Below are 21,411 nucleotides of genomic sequence, written 5' to 3'. Positions count from 1 at the left end.
CAGGTGTGGATGATGTCCAAAGGGCAATTGCGTGAGGTAATTACATCGAAAACATCTGTATATATACCCCCTCCCCCCTATCCATCCCAACCAGGCACTATTGCATCCAAGCTTGCAAGCTTGCCACAATTGCATGCTCCAACAGACAAGTGCCAGTGGTTGTACAGAGAAGCAAGTTGCCAGCATGTAGATCACCAATAAGCAGACATATAAAGAAACAAAGTTGATGGATAAGCAGATGTCAATGGAGAAGCAGATTGAAAGACAAGTGGATCACTAACAAGCAGATGCCACAGAGAAATGAGTTGCTGACAAGCAGATTGCCAACAAGCAAACATACAAAGAAGCAAATGTACGAAATTTAAGAAGCAGACATACAACAAAGTGGACCACTAACAAGTGGATCACTGACAAGCAGACATATGTACAGAGAGATGGACATCAGAGAAGCAGATGAGTCAGACAAGCAGATTCAAAGGCAAGCAGATCACTGACAAGCAGATATACAGAGATGTGGGTCACTAACAAGTGGACCAGCATAAAAAGAAGTGAATGTACTGCAAAGAAGCAAATGTAGTACAAAGAAGTGGACATACAAAGAGGTGGATGTACAACTTGAAAGAAGCAGATGTACAAGGAGCAGACATACAAAAAAGCAAGTGTAGTACAGAGAAGCGGTCAGGTAAAGAAGCAGTCATTAGAATAAGTGGATGTACAAAGACACAGATATACAAAGAGGCAGATGTCAAAAGAAGTGGAAATACAGAGAAGCGGACATACAGAGAAGCGGACATACAGAGAAGCGGACATACAGAGAAGCGGACATACAGAGAAGCGGACATACAGAGAAGCGGACATACAGAGAAGCGGACATACAGAGAAGCGGACATACAGAGAAGCGGACATACAAAAGGGCGGACATACAAAGAGCTGGGTGTAGTACAGAGAAGCAGACATGAAAAGAAGCAGATGTATGAAGAAGCGGATGTATGAAGAAGCGGACATGAAGAAGCGGACATGAAGAAGCGGACATGAAGAAGCGGACATGAAGAAGCAGATGTATGAAGAAGCAGACATGTAAAGAAGCGGACATGTAAAGAAGCGGACATGTAAAGAAGTGGACAAAAAAGCGGACATACAAAGGAGTGGCTGTTCAAAGAAGCGGATGCCATACAAGCAGATTGAAAGAAAGCAGTCACTGAAAAGCGGGTGTACAAAGAAGTGGATTGCCGGACAAGTGGATGTACAGAGAAGCTCAGACAAGTCAGCCAATGACCATTGGCAGAACTGGCATCTGTTGACCCAAGACCAGCCTCAGTAGGCACACCAGCCGAGGTCAGCTTGCCCATGGTCATTGGCGAAGCCAATGCTCCGCCCACCCATCGTTTGGCAGCTGTTATGGGTGCCCCAACTGACATTGATTCGCCCATGGTCATTGGCAAAGCCAACAATCCGCCCACCCATCATTTGTCAGACCAGGTGCCCCCGTGGTATCAACTGGGCATTGGTTCGCCCATGGTCATTGGCAAAGCCAACGGTCTGCTGGCCCATGGTCATTGGCGAAGCCAACGGTCCGCTGGCCCATGGCCAATGCCACCCGACAATAAAAGACACTCGCTCTTAAAGGCACTTGCTCTTAAAGGCACTTGCTCTTAAAGGCACTTGCTCTTACGTGCTCGGCCGACTACATGGCCATTGGTCAGGCCAACCATCCGACCGCCTATCCCAACAATGCGCTGCAAAAAGAAACGGCACCCTGCTACCGTTTATCGCCCGGTCATCCGCCCATCACCAACCCAAGGCGCCTATTCGCCCATCCCGTTAATGAAAACGCCCCGCTCGGCCGACGTCAGCTCGCCGAATACATTGGGGTTTTTCACGCATCCGCTACCCTAACAGCATCGGCCATTCCGCTGAATGGGCTCTTTCCGCCATCTACGTTGAGAGCGACAGAGCCCTTCGAGCTCATTCACTCTGATGTGAAGTCGTTTCCCATCGACTCCTACCATAAGTATAGGTACTACATCCTGTACTATGACGACTACACTTCCAATGCGTGGACAGTGAATCTGCGCAACAAGAGTGCTGCGATCACGGCCACGCGCCAATTCTTAGCCATGGCCAAAAACCAGTACGGCAAGAAGGTTAAGAAGTGGATGTCAGATGCTGGGGGAGAATACAAGTCTGAAGCGTTCGACAAAATGCTGAAAGACGAGGGTATCCAGATCCTGCAAAGTTCGCCGCACACTCCTCAGGAGAATGGCAGAGCGGAGCGACTCAACAGGACGATAATGGACAAAGCTGAGGCCATGCGCCATGAAGCGTGTCTACCTGAATCCTGGTGGGAATTTGCGGTTGAGCACGCTGTTCATCTCTACAACAGGACATCTGTCCGACGTCTCAAATGGCGTACCCCCTATGAGATGTTAAATGGCGAGGCTCCCAGCATCAAGCACCTAAGAATATTTGGGTGTGGCGCATATGTATTCATACCGAAAGACGTGCGCCAGAATACACTATCTCGGAAATCTGAGTTAATGGTGTACCTCGGAGTTGCCCCTGGTGGGCATGGGGCGCGATTCATGCGCAGCCCTAATAATGTGCTTTACACTTCATCGAACGCTCTGTTTGATGAACTCATGTTCCCAAAATGCCCGGACATGAAACGGCGAGGCAACACTAGGTTGCAATCTGCACCTAGACCTGACCAAGCGGGTCGCCAACCCACTTCTCAGGAGAATTATGATGACGATGACAACGATCATCCCTCTCATCACCTTCCAAAGGGAGCGGACAATGAGCGTGACGATGCTCAGGAGCAGCCTAGGGCGCCCAGTCCAGTTCCGCCGCCTCAACCTCCGGAAGAGCCAGCGCGCGATGATGCGCCGCGGCGCTCAGGGAGAGAGCGGAAGCCAGTAACCCGCCCAGGGAATGTCTATGGGGAGAAACGGACTCCCGTAGAAATATACAAAGAGATCGAAAAGAAGGGGCAATGGAAAAAGATTGTTGGAGAAGAACTGGGTAGCTCCCGCTCTCAACCACAATCAAGGCAGCAACCGGTTCCCGGACCTAGTTCTGCGCCTGATCCACAGCCAGACCAACCTTCTGGATCTTCCTCGGGCTCTGACGACGACGAAGTCGAGGAGTTACTCATGGCACAACTATGCCGGGAAGGGGGAGTAGGATTGGTTAACATGCTGCTTGCAAAAGCGCTACCACTAGTTGACCAAGATTCTCCGAAGTCCAGCGTATGCGAATGGACATTCCGTGATATCTCGAAGCTACCTAAAGAGGAGCAAAAGAAGTGGAAAGCTGCGTGTCGCGAAGAGTTAGAGGCTCTGCGCAAGCGCGGTGTTTATGAGTTGGTTGACCGTCCTAAGGGACGTAGGGTTACCAAAAACCGCTGGGTCTTCGACGTCAAAACTGACGGTCGAAAGAAGGCTAGACTAGTCGCAAAAGGCTACTCCCAGATTGAAGGCCTCGATTACAATCAGGTTTTCTCTCCAGTCGTTTGCTTTGAGACCGTGCGCCTTATACTCGCGCTAGCTGCGCTCGAGGGCATGCACATCTCCGGACTCGATGTCCGTAATGCGTACCTCTATGGTAAACTCGACGAGGAGATTTATATGGAGCAGCCTGAAGGCTTTAAAGTCAAAGGCCAAGAGCACAGAGTCCTCCGGCTATTGCGTGCTCTCTATGGACTCAAACAGGCAGGGTTAGCGTGGTGGCGCACCCTTAATGAGTCTCTCAAGGAACTCGGCTTTACACGCCTTGTATCCGACGCCGGAATTTTCATCTATAAGACAAAAGACGGACATTTCGTCCTAGTCATAGTCTATGTGGATGATGCCCTATTTTGTGGCAAAGACAAGGCCCTTGTAGCCAAACTCAAGAACCGCTTCATGAAGAAGTGGGAGTGTCGCGACCTAGGCAACGTCAAGGAGTTCTTGCGTATGCGCATTACTCGGAAAGGCGACGAGATTCATCTTGACCAAACTGCCTACCTTGAGACTGTGCTGCAGCGCTGTGGCATGCAGAATGCAAAGTCTGCGCCTACTCCACTCCCTGCGGGTTACAAACCTGAGTCGCACACTGGCCCGGTTGATCCTGCACTTCGAAGCCGGTATCAGACCGTCATCGGCTCCTTGCTATATATCATGCTCGGAACTCGACCTGACATCTGCTTTGCCGTGACTAAACTCGCGCAACAAGCTGCGAATCCGTCACAGGACCACTTGGACAAAGCGCTATATATCTGCCGCTACCTCGTGGGTACCAAGTCCTATGTGCTTGTATACAGCGGCAAATCTGGACAAGGTGTCTCGGCATGCACAGACTCTGACTGGGCCAATGACCCAGAAATGAGACGGTCTCAGAGTGGCTACTTTATGAAGTTGGCGAATGGAGTGTTCAGTTGGCTGTCTCGACGGCAAAAGACGGTTGCACTGTCTTCAACTGAGGCTGAATACATGTCGCTCAGCGACTGTAGCCGCCAAGTCATCTGGGTTAAGATGCTCCTCAAGGAGATCAGTTACCTACTTGGCGCACTCCCTATCTGCTTGGATAACCAAGGAGCGATATTCATCGGCTCCAACCCTGTAACTGAGAGGCGGTCGAAGCACATTGACATACGCTACCATTACATCAGGGAACTGATTGAGGAGAAGCAAGTCGAGCTCTTCTACATCAGTACGGATGAAAATCCAGCAGACCTGTTCACCAAGAACTTAGGCCGTGTCAAATTCCTTAAGTTTAGAGGAATGCTCGGACTTAGATTCTATGAATCGTCCTAGAGCACCATTGGCAGCGTTATGCGCCTAGTACGCTTATGTGAGTCTACGACGCACTAAGCAAGGGGGAGTGTTGAACTAGGAAGGCGCCTACCGGGCTGCCGGGTTCAATCACAGGCCGGACCGGTTCTATGGGAAGCTCCGGGTCCGTGATGTCATCTATGATGTCATCTGTGTGTTATCACATGGCTACGCCACTTACCTTGTATGTCGTGGGAACGTACTATACAGTAGCTTAGATAAGCGGTCTCCTCATGTATATAAGGACCCCAGTAGCGTAGCTCAATCCCTAGTACCTTCAGTCGAAGTACTTGCGTGTGCATCAAGCATCAGCAACCTTGCAGGTAAGTTGTGAGGGCGCACCACTGCGTGGAGCTGCCTGCTCAACACTTTAGACAGATTTGAAGAAAACTTCGCCAGACGCGTGACCGCTGTGTAGGTTGCGAGTCTCCCGGGGCCGTATGAGGTGGCAGGGAGCAGGGGTCGATAGTCGGTAGAAACGACGGGTTTCGTTGTCGGACGATGTCGACGTAACTATTGGTAGTCACGGAAGGAAGGGGGAAGAGAAGTGGTTAGGCTACGCTGCCCGATGGAACCGCTGTTCCCGCAAAGACACGCAAATACGCAGAGTTTGCTGTACGCACGCTCGCCGCTGTCGCCGCAGATCCGCAAGAGAGAGAGAGATTTATACTCCGCTAAGAAAACAGAGCTGTCCTGGTTCGCAGGAGTTACCTCTAACCGTCCGCTCTCGAGGTGGTGGTGTTAAGTAAGTCCTCCTCCCCTCGCGCCAGCACGCCATGTCCTTCCCCTCCCAACTTCCCACGCCCTCAAACCTTCCCGACTCTCCCCGTTCTCTCCCCTACTCCCCCTTCCTTCCGGTTGGTCAGTGAAGCCCCAGCCTCCTTCCCTCACCGTCTCCGCCCACCATGTCACTCCCTGGGCAGTCCCCATACGTCGTCCGCTTCTACCGTCTCCTCGAGCTCCTTCGACACAAACGCGACCTGGAACCCCGTCTCCTCCCCCACGATCCGACTGCCTGGCTGGCCTGGGCCCATGGAAGCCGTTGGCTATTGGTGTGCCCTTTTCCTAGGGCTCGTCGTCTCCCACGCTGACTGTACTCCAGCGCATGCTGTTCGAGTCTCGTAGCATCGCCGTAGCCTCCGGGGATATCTCTCTCCCTTCCGTCCGCCAGACACCATCCGTGCACGCCCTGATAGTGTACCTCGACACCATCTTCGTAACCCTTCCTTCCGAGCACGCGTCGTCTCTTCCCGAGCCATACCCCGTCATTGCCTGGTCGCCTAACCGCGTCCTCGCCGAGCAGAGCATTGCTGAGGAAGGTGCTCCACTCCCGGCCATTTCCTATCGCAACAGTCCGCTCGCTTTATCGAACCAGCGCGCTTCTTCCGTCGGATGGGACGTTGTCACCGACCAGCTGGAAGCTCTTAGTGATGCTCAGTGTTCGACCACCGACGCCCTTGACCAGCTCGATGGTGGGCTAGCCACACTCTCCGCCGCGGTCCAAGGTATTCAAGACCAGCTGTCACACGGGCTGTACCTTCCGGATGATTATTCCGGAATTCCTCGTCGTTTAGTCTTCGCCACGTCTAGGGGTTCGATGGCTCTTAATCCACGCCCCATGGGCTTCACGCGTAGCGTTGCTGATGCTGCTGCTGACCGAGAGGCTGGAGGGTCTGGAAGGAACAGGGACGGAGGGAACGTTCGTAACGCAAGCCCTTCGCTCAACTGACCCCATGTAGTCGTCCGTAGCACCTTCTGTAACCGTGTGCTTGGCTTAGTTGGAATGTATTTGGCCTGTTCGTGTTGTGTTCCCCAAGTCCGTACTTCTCGGAGATGCCTTGCACCATATTGCCGTCCCATTTCTTGCCCTGACGCGTTCGTATGTTGTCGATTCCGTGCGTAGACCGTGGGCCATGCCCACACCGCGAACAAGATGTCTGGGCGAGTACCAAGCATAGCATACATGATGCTGCCAATGATGCTCTGGTAATGGGTTCGGAAAATTTCAGATGCAGTGTCGGTGTTCTTCTCTAATACTGCTCCAGCGGGAAGAGGTGTCCTTGCAGACTTGCAGTTGGACATTTGGAACCTTTCCAAAACAGACTGAATATAGTCTTCCTGGTCAACAAAGATACAACGTGCAAGACGTTCTCGACGAATGTGTAGACCAAGGAAACACTGGACAGCTCCCAGATCAGTCATCTGGTATTCCAAAGACAGTCTCTGCTTGATGTTGTCGATGAACAATTTCGAGTCGCCCATGAGGAGCAAGTTGTCGACATACAAAATGATTAAGCAGGTGTGTCCTTCAGATTCACGAGAGAAAACATAAATTCCGGCATCCAAATACGTCCGTTTAAACCCTAAGTCGAGGAGAGACTTGTGGATCTTAGCGTTCCATTGACGAGATGCTTGCTTCAAGCCATAAATGGCCTTCTTGAGCAGACAGACCCAGTTCTCCTTCCCAGGTACAGCCCATCCTTCGGGCTGTTCCATGTAGATTTCCTCGTCAAGGTCACCGTTAAGGAATGCCGTCTTGACATCCATAGACTCAATCTCCCAATCTTCAAGTGCTGCATGCGCCAATAGATAGCGTACGGATTCAAACCGTGCAACAGGAGAAAAAGTCTCGGTATAGTCTTGACCCCATACTTGGGTAAATCCCTTTGCAACAACACGTGCTTTGTAGCGACCATCGTGTTTAATTGCATAAACCCACCGGCACTTGATAACCTTTCGGTTTTTAGGCCGTGGAACTAGAACCCAAGTCTTGTTGTCCATAAGCAACTTGTATTCAGAACCTTCAGATGCGTGCCATTTAGCCTTGTCTTGAGACTCCATAGCTTCCCTGTGACTCTGGGGAATGCCATGGTTTGCTTCTGCTAGCATCCGCACAAACATGAGAGTTTCAGCCTCAGATTGTTGACGGCCTTGAGCATCGGTACGACGATCAATATTTGCAGGTGGCTCGTCACCATAGGCATTGTCCTTGTTCCTCTTAGGATTTTGTCCAGCACCTTGACAACGTGGACGTTCGTACTGAGGTTGCGGAGGAGGTACAGGATCAGGTTGCGGTTGTGGAATGTCTCCCACTGGCTCTGGATGGTCTTCAGGTTCAGGTTCATGTTCCGGGATAGGAACGGGAATAGGTAAATCCTCAGAATCAGAATCCTCCGAGTTCGCATCCTCAGGAGGTTCATCAAACGGCTTATCCAGGGATTTCGGATTATTGCGTAAATCTTTACGTGCAGGAAATGTCTCTTCATCGAAGGTCACATCACGAGACACAACGATACTTCGAGTGGCCGGGTTCCAGAAACAATACCCTTTGGAACCTAACTCATAGCCAACAAAGATCATCTCGACAGCCTTCTTGTCGAGCTTCCCAGCTCTTTGTTCCTTCTGCACATGCACATATGCCTTGCACCCAAATACCCTAAAATACGAAATGTCTGGGACTGTGCTATCCCAGAGGGTAATGGGGCATTGCCAGTTGAGGCGTCGCATTGTGTTGAGCAGGCAGCTCCACGCAGTGGTGCGCCCTCACAACTTACCTGCAAGGTTGCTGATGCTTGATGCACACGCAAGTACTTCAACTGAAGGTACTAGGGATTGAGCTACGCTACTGGGGTCCTTATATACATGAGGAGACCGCTTATCTAAGCTACTGTATAGTATGTTCCCATGACATACAAGGTAAGTGGCGTAGCCATGTGATAACACACAGATGACATCATAGATGACATCACGGACCCGGAGCTTCCCATAGAACCGGTCCGGCCTGTGATTGAACCCGGCAGCCCGGTAGGCGCCTTCCTAGTTCAACACTCCCCCTTGCTTAGTGCGTCGTAGACTCACATAAGCGTACTAGGCGCATAACGCTGCCAATGGTGCTCTAGGACGATTCATAGAATCTAAGTCCGAGCATTCCTCTAAACTTAAGGAATTTGACACGGCCTAAGTTCTTGGTGAACAGGTCTGCTGGATTTTCATCCGTACTGATGTAGAAGAGCTCGACTTGCTTCTCCTCAATCAGTTCCCTGATGTAATGGTAGCGTATGTCAATGTGCTTCGACCGCCTCTCAGTTACAGGGTTGGAGCCGATGAATATCGCTCCTTGGTTATCCAAGCAGATAGGGAGTGCGCCAAGTAGGTAACTGATCTCCTTGAGGAGCATCTTAACCCAGATGACTTGGCGGCTACAGTCGCTGAGCGACATGTATTCAGCCTCAGTTGAAGACAGTGCAACCGTCTTTTGCCGTCGAGACAGCCAACTGAACACTCCGTTCGCCAACTTCATAAAGTAGCCACTCTGAGACCGTCTCATCTCTGGGTCATTGGCCCAGTCAGAGTCTGTGCATGCCGAGACACATTCATGAGCGGACCATACCCGTTCCTAACGGTACACCCGGGCTGCATATTGCCCGTCGTCAACGGAAACCCGACGGCGGCCGGCGTAACGGGTTTTGACAACATCAGCCTGTCGGCCGACGTCTAGCCGGATTCATTGGAAATGCACTGGCCGACGGAGACGACAATGTCGCAGACCCACACATAACCACAGCCAGTGTCGCCCCATATTTGTTCGTCAACGGGCCGGTGATGTGGCCCAATATTGTCAATGCACTGGCCGGTGAAGTGTCCCAACGTTGCTAATGCACCGGCCGGTCCTGACACATGTGTATACAAATCACACCGGGCCCTCGGAACATGCATGTCATACTATCATTTCCCTATAAATGATTGCGACTTTTACCACGTTCCGGCCGGTGATGGCAACCTGACTAACACAACATGTCGGCCGGCGAGACACATCAAGGTCCTAAATCATCCGGTGGGCGGAAGCCTTGTACATGTAGAGCACTTTGACCACTGACCACCATATATAGTTGCATAACCATCGGCCGCTCGGAAGACCCATGTGTCATTCAAGCAAGGGCCGATCATTGAAATGACCATCGAATTATCATCGGCTGATGGTGCCAAGTGCCGTTGAGCAAGTGAGTCCGGCACGTAATCACCGAAGTGGCCACCCCATGTGTAACCAACCGGCCGGGCATGTTACCCTCCCATAAGTTACCGACTGACCAAACGTGAGTGAACCCAATGAGAACCGCTCGGCCGGGCTTTACCAAGTGGTTTGTTATGGCGCTGAATGCCAAGCAGCCGGCCGGCCATGCATGTAACGGGGCGGCCGCCCGTTCTCGCAAACAACAGACCGGCCGACTAGTGTGACAGCACCATGATAGACCTGTTATCATCCTGTATTTGGGACAATATCAAGGACTAGGCTCAGAAGCTATCATAGCCAAACCTCCAGTATCAACATGGAAATTCACAGATGGAACAATACTCAGGCAATGAAGATATGAGCATTGAATACATATGGATCAGCACACGGTAAGCTCAGTCACGTTTCACAAAACATTGTGAAGGATTATTGGCAAACGTGAGTGCAACAATATACACAATGAACATCATCAGAAAACTTGGACCCAATTGAAATGACCACAATCATATCCATCACTACTATGGCTGCAACTATTTAAGAATATTCTATTTAAGAATATAAATATACCACCTATATGGTATACAGTATACTGTATGATGTATGTATACATATGATAGTTCTTTCAATCTGAAGGCATTAACCAGTTCAAACAATGTAATTCCACTCCCTAGTTGCTGGCATAGACACACATATTCTATGAACACAGGCTGATATTGAAGATAAGTTGTGAGTACCATATCATTCCATGGTCTCCTCATTTTCAGCAGATATTTCCCTTAAGAGATCATTATTCTATAGCAGTCTCACTTATCCTGTTCTCACAACTTTGCCAATAGAGCACCTAGACCCTACATAGCCTGGATGTAATACATCTAAATACAGGCTACATGGACAGATATAGAGTCAAGTGTAATATATGTGCATCACATGTATCAAATGCTGGAGTTTTGATCACTGCTGAGGTGCCTGAGGCCACTCAGCGCAATTGTAATATGCCAGAACCCAGCCTACTGTTCTTGCATTGAGGGCATTGGAACGTCGCAGCTGCTCCAAGGATTCAATCCGGGATTCCAGTATCGTCCGCTGATGAAGAAGATCCGAAAAAGCCGTAGGAGCTTGGCCACTGTAAGACGGTCCGATTACTGTAATAACAATGAAATGCCATGAGTCGGCGCAAGCACAAGAGAAAGAAAAATGGCATACCGGTGCGAGGCCATTGGAGAGGCGTCCCACTGTCCCTGGTCCAGAGATTGTGAAAGGGATCCAGGGGAGCGGTGGCCTCAGCTGGAGATGTGTACATCCTGCCCATCGGTGCAGACTCCATGCTCGAGACAACACGGTCTGCTAAATCTGCAGAGATGACCAAATGTAAATGAACATGGTGCGCCCACTGTAACACGATCTAGGCTACACGCGACAGCATTGCACAGAACTCAGGTTTGGACTCCAAGCACTGGCCAACCCTCGGCGCCGCAGAGTGGCCAACCCTCGGCGCCGCGCACTGACCAACTGTCGGCGCCGCACACTGACCAACGCGCGGCGCCGCAAAGTGGCCAACCCTCGGCGCCGCATACTGACCAACGCGCGGCGCCGAGGGCTGGCGAGTGTTCGGCGGCGAACCAAGGACCTGGGTCATGGGTGGAGACGGTAACATAGCTTCACAAACTTACCGTGCTGTAAGATATGAAAGTGATTTGCTGCGATCCCATCTTCAGGAATGGCGCTTGAGTGATTCGGTGACAATGTGATGTCTTCAGGCTGGAACATATGAGCTCAGGACACCGAATCAAAGCACATGTCACTCACTTTTGCGACCAGTCCACCGCCCCCCACCAATGGCTCCCAGTCATCTGGCGCCAGTGCCAGCGGGGCCCCCGCAGGTATGAGGTCCTCGGGCAGCTCGCCTTCCTGAAACAGGTAAGGCAACCTGGTCCAGTTCTGCTGGCCCTCGGAGACTATAACCTGCTGAAGGGGAGGTTGCACACTGTCCGGGAAGTGAGGAATGCGATCGGTGCTTTCGTCAGAAGTGCTACTGCAGGATATCATTTCAGGGGATGGTTCGAACAGCAATCCAGTCTCGCCGAAAGCTGTCCTGTCAGGCTCTGAGTCTGATATAATGATCGGAGAGGGGGCCCGGGACCCATGCCGTGGCTTCCGATAAACGAGCTTGTTCATTGGGGACTCGATGACCTCAATGTCAGAATCACCGGATGGATCCGCTTCGGTGCAGAGTGTTTCCGACAAGGAGAAACTGTTGTTGTCGGCCGGTCCTGTGCTCGGGGAACCCATGGTGACATCCTCTTCGATTGCCTTAGCTTTTGGTGGACTGGGAGCTGGTGTGCTGGTTTCGGCAGATATGATCCGATCCGCCGGGACCTTGACAAGCTGGGATATCGCGGGAATAATGGGTGAGGCCGAAGAAGGGGGGGTAGGATGCTCGGCTTTGGCCGGAATCTGGGGCGGATCATGTCCAGTTCCATCCCTCGTAATGCATTGTGTCTATGGCCATGTTAAAAAGAAATGCATACCTCGGCAGGCGGCAAACTGCTTACCTGTCGCTGCCCGGGTGCATGTACCAATGGCATCGTGAATTCACGGGGGTTCCATTTCCGACTGGTCACTTTGTGCTCAGTCAGAGCAGCCAAGGCCAGGTCATGCTTGAACAATCGGTCCGCATTTAATATGTAAGTCATGTTTCCACGATGCATGTCACATACCTGACTAGACAATAGCTCAGCCTGTTTACCTTCCCTATCCTCCGGATTTTTACGTCCAGCTGTGTCCGCGTCCGGACTGAAATGGACATGACCGGATGGGCGGCCCCTTGGCTTGACCACTTCCCGGGCCTTCAAATGTACCGCACCGACAAATGGACAGGTCAACAGGTTGGTCGCAAGTTACCGGAGGACATGCACACCATTAAATCTAAATGGGATGCTACATCCACGCCTTGCTCGGAGTCTGGATGCGCCAATGACTGCACGACAACGGTCAGTGTCTATAGATGGTAAGAGAAGTGTAATGGTACCTTCGCCGGCGCTTCTGTTCCCGGCGCAACCGAGGGTAGGCGGAACTTGTGACCCCTTGTACAGGGACGTTCGCCGCCGGGAATCGAACTCCCGACATTGTCAGCTACGGGGATGGCAACATGTGAGATCCACAGACGGGTAGCTGTAGTAGAACACTGCACTTACGTTGACACGTCATGACGTTAGACTTTAGAGATTAAGGTTCGAGGAAGAACCGCGGCAATAGCGACGTTGCAAGCGCCAGCAATGATCGCCGGGGGTTCGGCTCCCGCGCACGCTCCGTTGGGTCACATGCTCTGTCGCGTCGCGTAACGGGCGGCGCGCACAACATCAACGTCTTCGGTCCCCAACACCACAAGTCTCCTCGCAAACTTCTGCTGCCCAGCTCACCTCACCTCAGGCCTGCTTCAAATGTCTTCCGCCGCTGCCGCGTCACGCTCGCCGACCCGCCAAGGAGGAGACACCGGCTCAGACGATGAAGACGCGCATGAGTTCGTTCCGGTCAAGCGGACGGATATGCCGGAGTACATCACAACAGTCGAGCAGGAGATAGTTGGCTTAATGGGAGGGCCTTCTGTGACAGAGGAGCAGGATAAAAAAATCGACGACAAAACGCGGGTGAGTGACTCAGTGTACAATTGCGTCCGCCGCTAACACCCATGGTATCCAGGACCAATTCAGAGTCAAAGTGGTGAGTGATCCGCTTTTAACATGGTATCTTTACTTCATATTGTACAGGGTTTGTTTGGGCATAACATCGTCCACCACTTCACGGAGGGCCGGTACTTTGCGGTGTCCCGGTTCCTTGCATCAGCCTTGACTGAGCTAGCCCACGCCAACCAACACATCAGGAAAAACGTTCGTGTCTTAAGTGGTCTTGTGGAGAGCCAAAAGTGACATTATGTGTCACTATGTGCCACAAGAGCCTTAAGGTAAGTCGATTTCTTAAATTGTCTTACTTAAGTTCCATTAAGTAACCAAAGTAAACACTCATTCCAAGCAAGAATGATGTTTTTTCATCATTACTGGGGTGACTTCTGTCATGATTCTGCTGTGTTTGTGCATATGCTGTCATAACAGGCATCCCAGATGCAAAAATGTCGCCCAAAATAATCTGCCATTTCCCAGAATTGAACCCCTGACCTGCTAAACTAAGTTCCCACACTCTCAGCACAAACTTGTGACCACTACACCATAGGTCCCTGTGCTTGTTCCCTTCTACAATAACCTATATTGACTATCTTTCTGGACTTAGAGAAATCTGCAATTGCTGCCCCCTGTTAGCCCAGCCCCTGTGCATCCCTGGGCTCTCAGACTGGCCTCATTTCTTCTTGGCACTATCTGTTGCCTTGCAGACCTTGTGTAGACTCATGATTTGCTCAAGGGCAGGCTTCTTGTCTCACTTTGCATGCTTAAGTGTTCTTTTGCTGTCTCTCAACCTTAACAGGTCAAATATGTCCAAATCCCTGACAATATGACTTTGACCACAGCATCTGTTGTAAGTAGGGTAATATACTCATAATCACAGGGAAAAACAAATAATCTTTATTTGTACCCCATTACTGTTGCCAGATATAGTATGTGTTAACTTGTCAGGTGAAATCTTGGTGAAGTCTTCATATTGAGCAATCTGACATCTCATCATGCATATTTTCTAGTTAGGAGGTCATTTTCCAACTAATGTGTACTTATGTGTCTTAATCTGCAGAACTAAAGTTGCATATCTTCCAACTTGGGCACAAGACAAATTTCTCAAAGGTACTATAATTAACTTCAGCAGTCTTCATGCACATGGTGCACTTAATTGAGGAACACAAGTTGTGAAAGATTGAATAAGATCAGGTGTTCTTCATTCAAGACTGCTGAAGTTAGAAGTGTTTTTCCTGATGCACGGCATTCCGATCCAATTCTCCCGGGTTTCTGAAATTGACGAGCGCATTGCGCACCACTGGCTTCTTTTCCCCCCTAATCACCCGCGGCACCACTTCCACCTCCAGATGCGCGAGCACCAGGAAGCAGCGGAGAAGAGAGCAACAGCCGAGCGCGGTGCGAAGATCCTCGAGGAGAGCGAAGCGCGGAAGGAGGCTACCCGGGCTGCCCAGGAAAAGAAGACTGGCCTCAAGGGTCCAAAAGGTGCGCCGCCTGGAAAGCGGTTCAGGGAGCTCGACGGTGACTCCAACGAGGAGGATGGCGGTGAGGTGGATCAGCTGGATGACGACCACGACGAGGAGATGGTGAGAAAGACGCTGCAGCTGAAGAAGGGGAAGGGTAAGGCGCGCGAGGTCCCACCAACACCACCAGCCAACGAAGATGAAGGTCCGAGTGGAGGGAACCCTGCGGCGATTCAGGAAGGTGGCCAGGATGTGGACAACGAGGAGGAGGAGGAGGAGCAGGAGGAGGAGGAGCAGGAGGAAGGTAAGAAACTTTGATCATTTAGCACGTATGGAGCGTCTGACAATGCTTGCTTAGGAAAATCGAAGGGCGTTCTGAAGAACAAGCAGAAGCCCATGCCGAAGAAGACGAAGGCGAAGCCTGCACGGGAGGGCTGGGTGATGCCAACAAACCGCGCATCCCGCAGACCGGATCTCACGAGACCGAGCGTAAGTCCTCAATACACACAGTAGGCAGCTCACCTGATTTTGCTTGCAGGAGTGGCCGTGCACAGCGTGCAAGGGCAACATTCGCTGCACCATTTCCAAAGTCACGAAGAAGCCAGCCAAGGGCAAGGGAAGGGGCTGTTGAACAAGGAGTGAAAAGGGAGTGGCAAGTGTGAAGGCAACACTTAACAGACTACAAGACCAGTTAAGGACAGCAGTCAATGGAGGGCTTGCAAGGTCTCAAGAGACTGAGAGGGAAGACTCAGCAGGCGTAAGACAAGAGGAGAGACCGATGCATTACAGGGGCATCCAGCCCAGTATATATACACATGAGAGAGTCATCACATGATCGTACAGTAAGCGTAAGTAAGCGTTATGTGTAAGCCTGTAGCAGGATGAGTAAGGTGTACACACGTTGTGTCATGATGATGCAATATAGTGCAATGAGCGAATACATCAGGATGATGCGATATGGCACTATAGATAGAACATGCTGGAAGGCACTGGAGCCTATTCAGCGGACTTTCACGTTATTAACGGTACAGCCGAGATGCATTTCCGCCGTCATTAACGGAAACCCGACGTCGGCCGACGGAATGAGTCTGGAGGTTGCAAACCCACCGGCCAGTGCCGGAGGTGCCCTTTTTTAGCGGACCGGCCGGTCTTGTTTTGAACGGATCGGCCGACAATGGGGAGCACCCGGAGGTGTCACTAACAAGGGGCCTGTGTTCACCCATATGCTTATAAACAAACCGGCCGGTGATTGCACATATGGTTGTAAATGGACCGGCCGGAGATTGGCAACCACATTTATAACACTCCAGCCGGATTTCATCCCTGTGTTTGGAAATGGTCCGGCCGGAATGCATCCCTATGGTTTCAAATGGTCCGGCCGGAAGTCATATACCTTTGTTTATGATGTACTGGCCGAAGGTAATATATCTAAATTAATAACACACCGGCCGGAGGTGATATACCTACATTGAGAAAGAACCGGCCGGTCATAATGTACCCACACACAAAACAAACCGGCCGGCCATGACATAGTTTCACTACACATTGACCAGCCAGGCATAGCATGCCTATATTAGAAATGAACCGGCCGGTCATATGGAGCCTGAATATCAATTGCTCCCACCATCCTGGAAAACATATTCATTGATGCACTGAGTTTTCTGGACCATTAATGCACTGGACCCAGGTTTTTTGGGCTTTGAATACATTTTTAGCATCCCCATAGATGCTCCCAATTTTCTAGGCACATGCAAACCATTCCAGAACTTTAGAATCATCAAAATTGAGCTTTCTAGGCTGAAAATAGACCAAAACCAGCCTTTCTGGGCTGGAAATGCATCAGAACACATTTATTGAGCCTCCCAATCCACATTTACAACAGCTCTGAGCCTTATACATCAGGTCCGAGTATTTTACACAATCGCCGAGATTCCACAAAGTCCCGGCGCCGAGGGTGCACCAAGTCTCGGCGCCGCAGGTGCACCAAGCCTCGGCGCCGCACCAAGCCTCGGCGCCGCACCGTCTCGTTAAGCGCCGAGAAACATCGCTCGGCGCCGAGGGGTGCACTTGCTTCGGCGCCGAGACTTGGTGCACCTGCGGCGCCGGGACTTGGTACTACCTCGGCGCCGAGTTGTGCTAAACCTGAGGAATAATGGTGTTTCTAACAATGATCACAAAAAGATTACTGATGTTTGTTACACCAATGACCTCTTGTAGCTCATCTTATAGGGAATGTTAGGTTCATTAGGAAATCTCCTAATGACACTACAAAGGTTTGTATGTGGTTACTTATAAAAAGTGATGTTTGTGTCTCATTGTGTAGGGAATGGTCTGTTGATAAGTAAATCTTCTATTGACACTTCAAGGATTCTCAACGGTTAGGCCGGTACAGCTGCTTTTCCTGTTCCGGCTGGTAAGTAAACTCACTAATGACACTACAGTGTGTTGTATTTAATTAGTACATAATGAAATTAAGACAAAGGAACACTGTAGGAACAAGAGGTTGATTATCACAAAAGAATACATCATAGTTACAACCCTGCATCAAGGTTGAACTGTCTAGCATTTACAGAAAAGTCAGTGAGTTCCAAATGTAGGCTGTAGCAGAGCAATGTACCTAGGACCACATGTGTTAATTCTATAGAATGTCTCATATTCATCTGGGATTGGTTTCTACATACAGATATATATGTAGGGTGTGGCCATCATGATCATAGCAGAATGTATGAGGATAAATGAAACATGTATCAGCAACCCATCCATACATGACTTGATGAATGTACTTGTTCATCTGGACACATGTTGGCACAAAAGTTGTACATAAAGGCAACAACTTATCACTTCAGAGACATATCACTAATTGTGCATGTCCCTGCTCCCTTCTTACTCTCCTCACCATGGCAGTATACTTTCTTTGCCCACATTAGGTTAGTGGCTATAATGTATGTTCATACAGCCAGCAGCACATATGCCAAATCTCATAGCTTAATCTTCCAAGCTGTAAGTGCTACCAACTTTAGTGTGGGCGCTAGATCAGCCAGAAGTTGTCATAGTACTACACATTTGTAATGTAGTGTTCTGTCTACTGTACAATAACAACAACATGAGATGTACACATCCTTGTAGTCTCATCATAATAGTTGCTTATCAACCTAATGTTCCCCACAAGATGAGATACAAATATGTGTAGTGCTATCAATAAGCTTACTTACTGGCTGAACAAGAAAAGCTGCTGTACTGGCCTAAGCATTGAAAATCCTTGAAGTGTCAATAGAAGATTTACTTATCAATAGACTATTCCCTACACAATGAGATATAAACCTCACTTTTTATAAGTAACCACATACAAACCCTTGTGATGTCATTAGAAGATTTACTAATGAACCTAATATTTCCTATAAGATGAGCTACAAATGTACAAATTGAATACAACATACTGTAGTGTCATCAGTAAGTTTACTTACCAGCCAGACAAGAAAAGCAGCTGTACCGGCCTGACCATTGGAAATCCTTGAAGTGTCAATAGAAGATTTACTTATCAACAGACCATTCCCTACACAATGAGACACAAACATCACTTTTTATAAGTAACCACATACAAACCTTTGTAGTGTCATTAGGAGATTTCCTGATGAACCTAACATTCCCTATAAGATGAGCTACAAAAGGTCATTGGTGTAACAAACATCAGTAATCTTTTTGTGATCATTGTTAGAAACACCATTATTCCTCAGTTTTAGCACAACTCGGCGCCGAGGTAGTACCAAGTCCCAGCGCCGCAGATGCACCAAGCCTCGGCGCCGCAGGTGCACCAAGTCTCGGCGCCGAAGCAAGTGCACCCCTCGGCGCCGAGCGATGTTTCTCGGCGCTTAACGAGACGGTGCGGCGCCGAGGCTTGGTGCGGCGCCGAGGCTTGGTGCGGCGCCGAGGCTTGGTGCGGCGCCGAGGCTTGGTGCGGCGCCGAGGCTTGGTGCGGCGCCGAGGCTTGGTGCGGCGCCGAGGCTTGGTGCACCTGCGGCGCCGAGACTTGGTGCACCCTCGGCGCCGGGACTTTGTGGAATCTCGGCGATTGTGTAAAATACTCGGACCTGATGTATAAGGCTCAGAGCTGTTGTAAATGTGGATTGGGAGGCTCAATAAATGTGTTCTGATGCATTTCCAGCCCAGAAAGGCTGGTTTTGGTCTATTTTCAGCCTAGAAAGCTCAATTTTGATGATTCTAAAGTTCTGGAATGGTTTGCATGTGCCTAGAAAATTGGGAGCATCTATGGGGATGCTAAAAATGTATTCAAAGCCCAAAAAACCTGGGTCCAGTGCATTAATGGTCCAGAAAACTCAGTGCATCAATGAATATGTTTTCCAGGATGGTGGGAGCAATTGATATTCAGGCTCCATATGACCGGCCGGTTCATTTCTAATATAGGCATGCTATGCCTGGCTGGTCAATGTGTAGTGAAACTATGTCATGGCCGGCCGGTTTGTTTTGTGTGTGGGTACATTATGACCGGCCGGTTCTTTCTCAATGTAGGTATATCACCTCCGGCCGGTGTGTTATTAATTTAGATATATTACCTTCGGCCAGTACATCATAAACAAAGGTATATGACTTCCGGCCGGACCATTTGAAACCATAGGGATGCATTCCGGCCGGACCATTTCCAAACACAGGGATGAAATCCGGCTGGAGTGTTATAAATGTGGTTGCCAATCTCCGGCTGGTCCATTTACAACCATATGTGCAATCACCGGCCGGTTTGTTTATAAGCATATGGGTGAACACAGGCCCCTTGTTAGTGACACCTCCGGGTGCTCCCCATTGTCGGCCGATCCGTTCAAAACAAGACCGGCCGGTCCGCTAAAAAAGGGCACCTCCGGCACTGGCCGGTGGGTTTGCAACCTCCAGACTCATTCCGTCGGCCGACGTCGGGTTTCCGTTAATGACGGCGGAAATGCATCTCGGCTGTACCGTTAATAACGTGAAAGTCCGCTGATATATGTGGGCACTGGAAAGGACTGGACAGGCCTAGATCAATGATGTGATCAATGATGCGAAGTGATGTGATCAAGGAATGTGATGGAACATCAAGGAATGATCTGGAATATGATGGAACCATGTGGAATGTTCCATAAAGGTCTAGAACAAGTCATGTGCTACAGGTCTGGATCAAGTCCATCAAGAATGTACGTAATATGTAGCAATGAAGAACATAAGTCCATAACGGGTAAGGATAAGTCCTATCCCGTGTGATAACACCTGAAATAGTCGAAGTTCAACAGGGGCAAGGTCAAGCGGTCCGCCTGCGACTGGTGCTTCTTCAAGAAGCGCAAATGCGTGCCCATCGACCCGAGGGCGCCAGTTCTCGCAGCGGACGATGAAGACGAGGACGACGAGGGGGCGGACGAAGAGGAACAACGTGGACGGCGCCGGGGTAGGTCACCGCCCGTGGAACATCGCGAAAGCAACGAGGGCGGAGCTGCGGGCCCATCCGGTACTCGCAAAAGCAGCCGCGCGCGCCGTACCCCAAGCCGTGGCCCGGAGACAATCACGAAGCAGCCGGAGCCGTCGCGCGCGCGGTCAAGGTCTCGCGGACCGGCACCTCCCTCCAAGCGAGCACGCTCAAAGTCAGCCTCTCGTGCACCGTCGCCTCCGGCAAAGCGACACCGAGCAAAGTCCAAAACCCCGGGGGCTGCTCCCGAGGATGCGGTGCAGTCGCAGCCGAGCAGTGCAACGCCGAATGTCCAGACGCAGGCCCTTGCTCCCGATATCAGTTAGTGCACTGGTATCTTTCACGTGGTCTTTTGTACTGACACCAGGTGTAGGTCGCTTCTACCCCATTGTGCCCAGGCAAGCAGGACTCGTGAACCCAGTCGCACTGGCCAACCCCGGGGAGCTTGCAGGACAGGTGTCGGAACTCCAACGTCGCAACGGGGCACTGGCGCAACGTCTTGGTGCAGCAGAGCACCGGAGCCTCAGGCTGCACGAGAGGGTCGAGACCTTGGAGGACATCGTGGAGTCGTTAACGTCTTTCCTGACGATCAATGGTGCGTAGCAAACCGCTCTGCATTTACTTCGGTTCTAACCCTGAACAGGCTTTCATCTTCCACCGGTTCAATACCGCCGACGTCCAGCCGAGGCTCCCAGAGCTTCGGATGGTCAACCTGAGGCAGGACCATCTGGCCTGCCCGCGCCGCAGCTCCCCGCGGCAGGACGTCCCGGTCGTGGGCCCTCACCAGTGAGTCGACCTGCAAGCGAAATTGTCGCGTGATGTTAACAAGGTATTTTCATTGCAGCCGCGCTCTGGCCTCATCATGCAGCCAGGCAATCAAAGCACTGAGCCACTGACCGATGACCCCACAAATGTTGGGCCGAACGCTGAGGGTGCTTTGACGCGCAACGAGCGTGATCACCCTGCCACGACTCCGGCTACTCATGCAGCGTCCGGAAACGAT

At 50.7% G+C, this 21,411-nt stretch overlaps 4 protein-coding genes across 4 annotated transcripts; 3 read left to right on the top strand and 1 right to left on the bottom strand.

Annotated features, from left to right (window-relative positions):
* Positions 1-5,667: 5,667 nt before the first annotated feature.
* Positions 5,668-6,622, top strand: C8Q71DRAFT_911935 (uncharacterized protein). The gene is made up of 2 exons (XM_047929160.1): positions 5,668-5,863; positions 5,914-6,622. Exons 1-2 carry the CDS (start codon positions 5,717-5,719, stop codon positions 6,538-6,540), a joined length of 774 nt encoding a protein of 257 aa, XP_047772778.1. The 5' UTR covers positions 5,668-5,716; the 3' UTR covers positions 6,541-6,622.
* A 4,151-nt stretch (positions 6,623-10,773) lies between these two features.
* On the bottom strand, positions 10,774-12,515 carry C8Q71DRAFT_728168 (uncharacterized protein; the record flags this gene model as incomplete). The annotated part of the gene is made up of 6 exons (XM_047921925.1): positions 10,774-10,964; positions 11,026-11,172; positions 11,353-11,449; positions 11,493-11,573; positions 11,629-12,321; positions 12,375-12,515. 6 exons carry the CDS (start codon positions 12,513-12,515, stop codon positions 10,774-10,776), a joined length of 1,350 nt encoding a protein of 449 aa, XP_047772777.1.
* A 747-nt stretch (positions 12,516-13,262) lies between these two features.
* C8Q71DRAFT_728167 (uncharacterized protein) lies at positions 13,263-13,748 on the top strand (the record flags this gene model as incomplete). The annotated part of the gene is made up of 3 exons (XM_047921924.1): positions 13,263-13,469; positions 13,522-13,542; positions 13,590-13,748. The coding sequence occupies 3 exons, from the start codon at positions 13,263-13,265 to the stop codon at positions 13,746-13,748; spliced, it is 387 nt and encodes a 128-aa protein (XP_047772776.1).
* A 989-nt stretch (positions 13,749-14,737) lies between these two features.
* On the top strand, positions 14,738-15,715 carry C8Q71DRAFT_891002 (uncharacterized protein; the record flags this gene model as incomplete). Its single annotated transcript, XM_047928660.1, has 3 exons — positions 14,738-15,266; positions 15,321-15,451; positions 15,501-15,715. 3 exons carry the CDS (start codon positions 14,738-14,740, stop codon positions 15,591-15,593), a joined length of 753 nt encoding a protein of 250 aa, XP_047772775.1. The 3' UTR covers positions 15,594-15,715.
* Between the last annotated feature and the right edge of the window lie 5,696 nt (positions 15,716-21,411).

The sequence above is a fragment of the Rhodofomes roseus genome, assembly GCF_022264815.1.
Source record: "Rhodofomes roseus strain CIRM-BRFM 1785 chromosome Unknown C8Q71scaffold_40, whole genome shotgun sequence".
In the NCBI taxonomy this organism is placed as follows: domain Eukaryota; kingdom Fungi; phylum Basidiomycota; class Agaricomycetes; order Polyporales; family Fomitopsidaceae; genus Rhodofomes; species Rhodofomes roseus.
The sequence above is the reverse complement of the archived record's forward strand: the minus strand, read 5'-3'. Positions and strand labels throughout refer to the sequence as shown.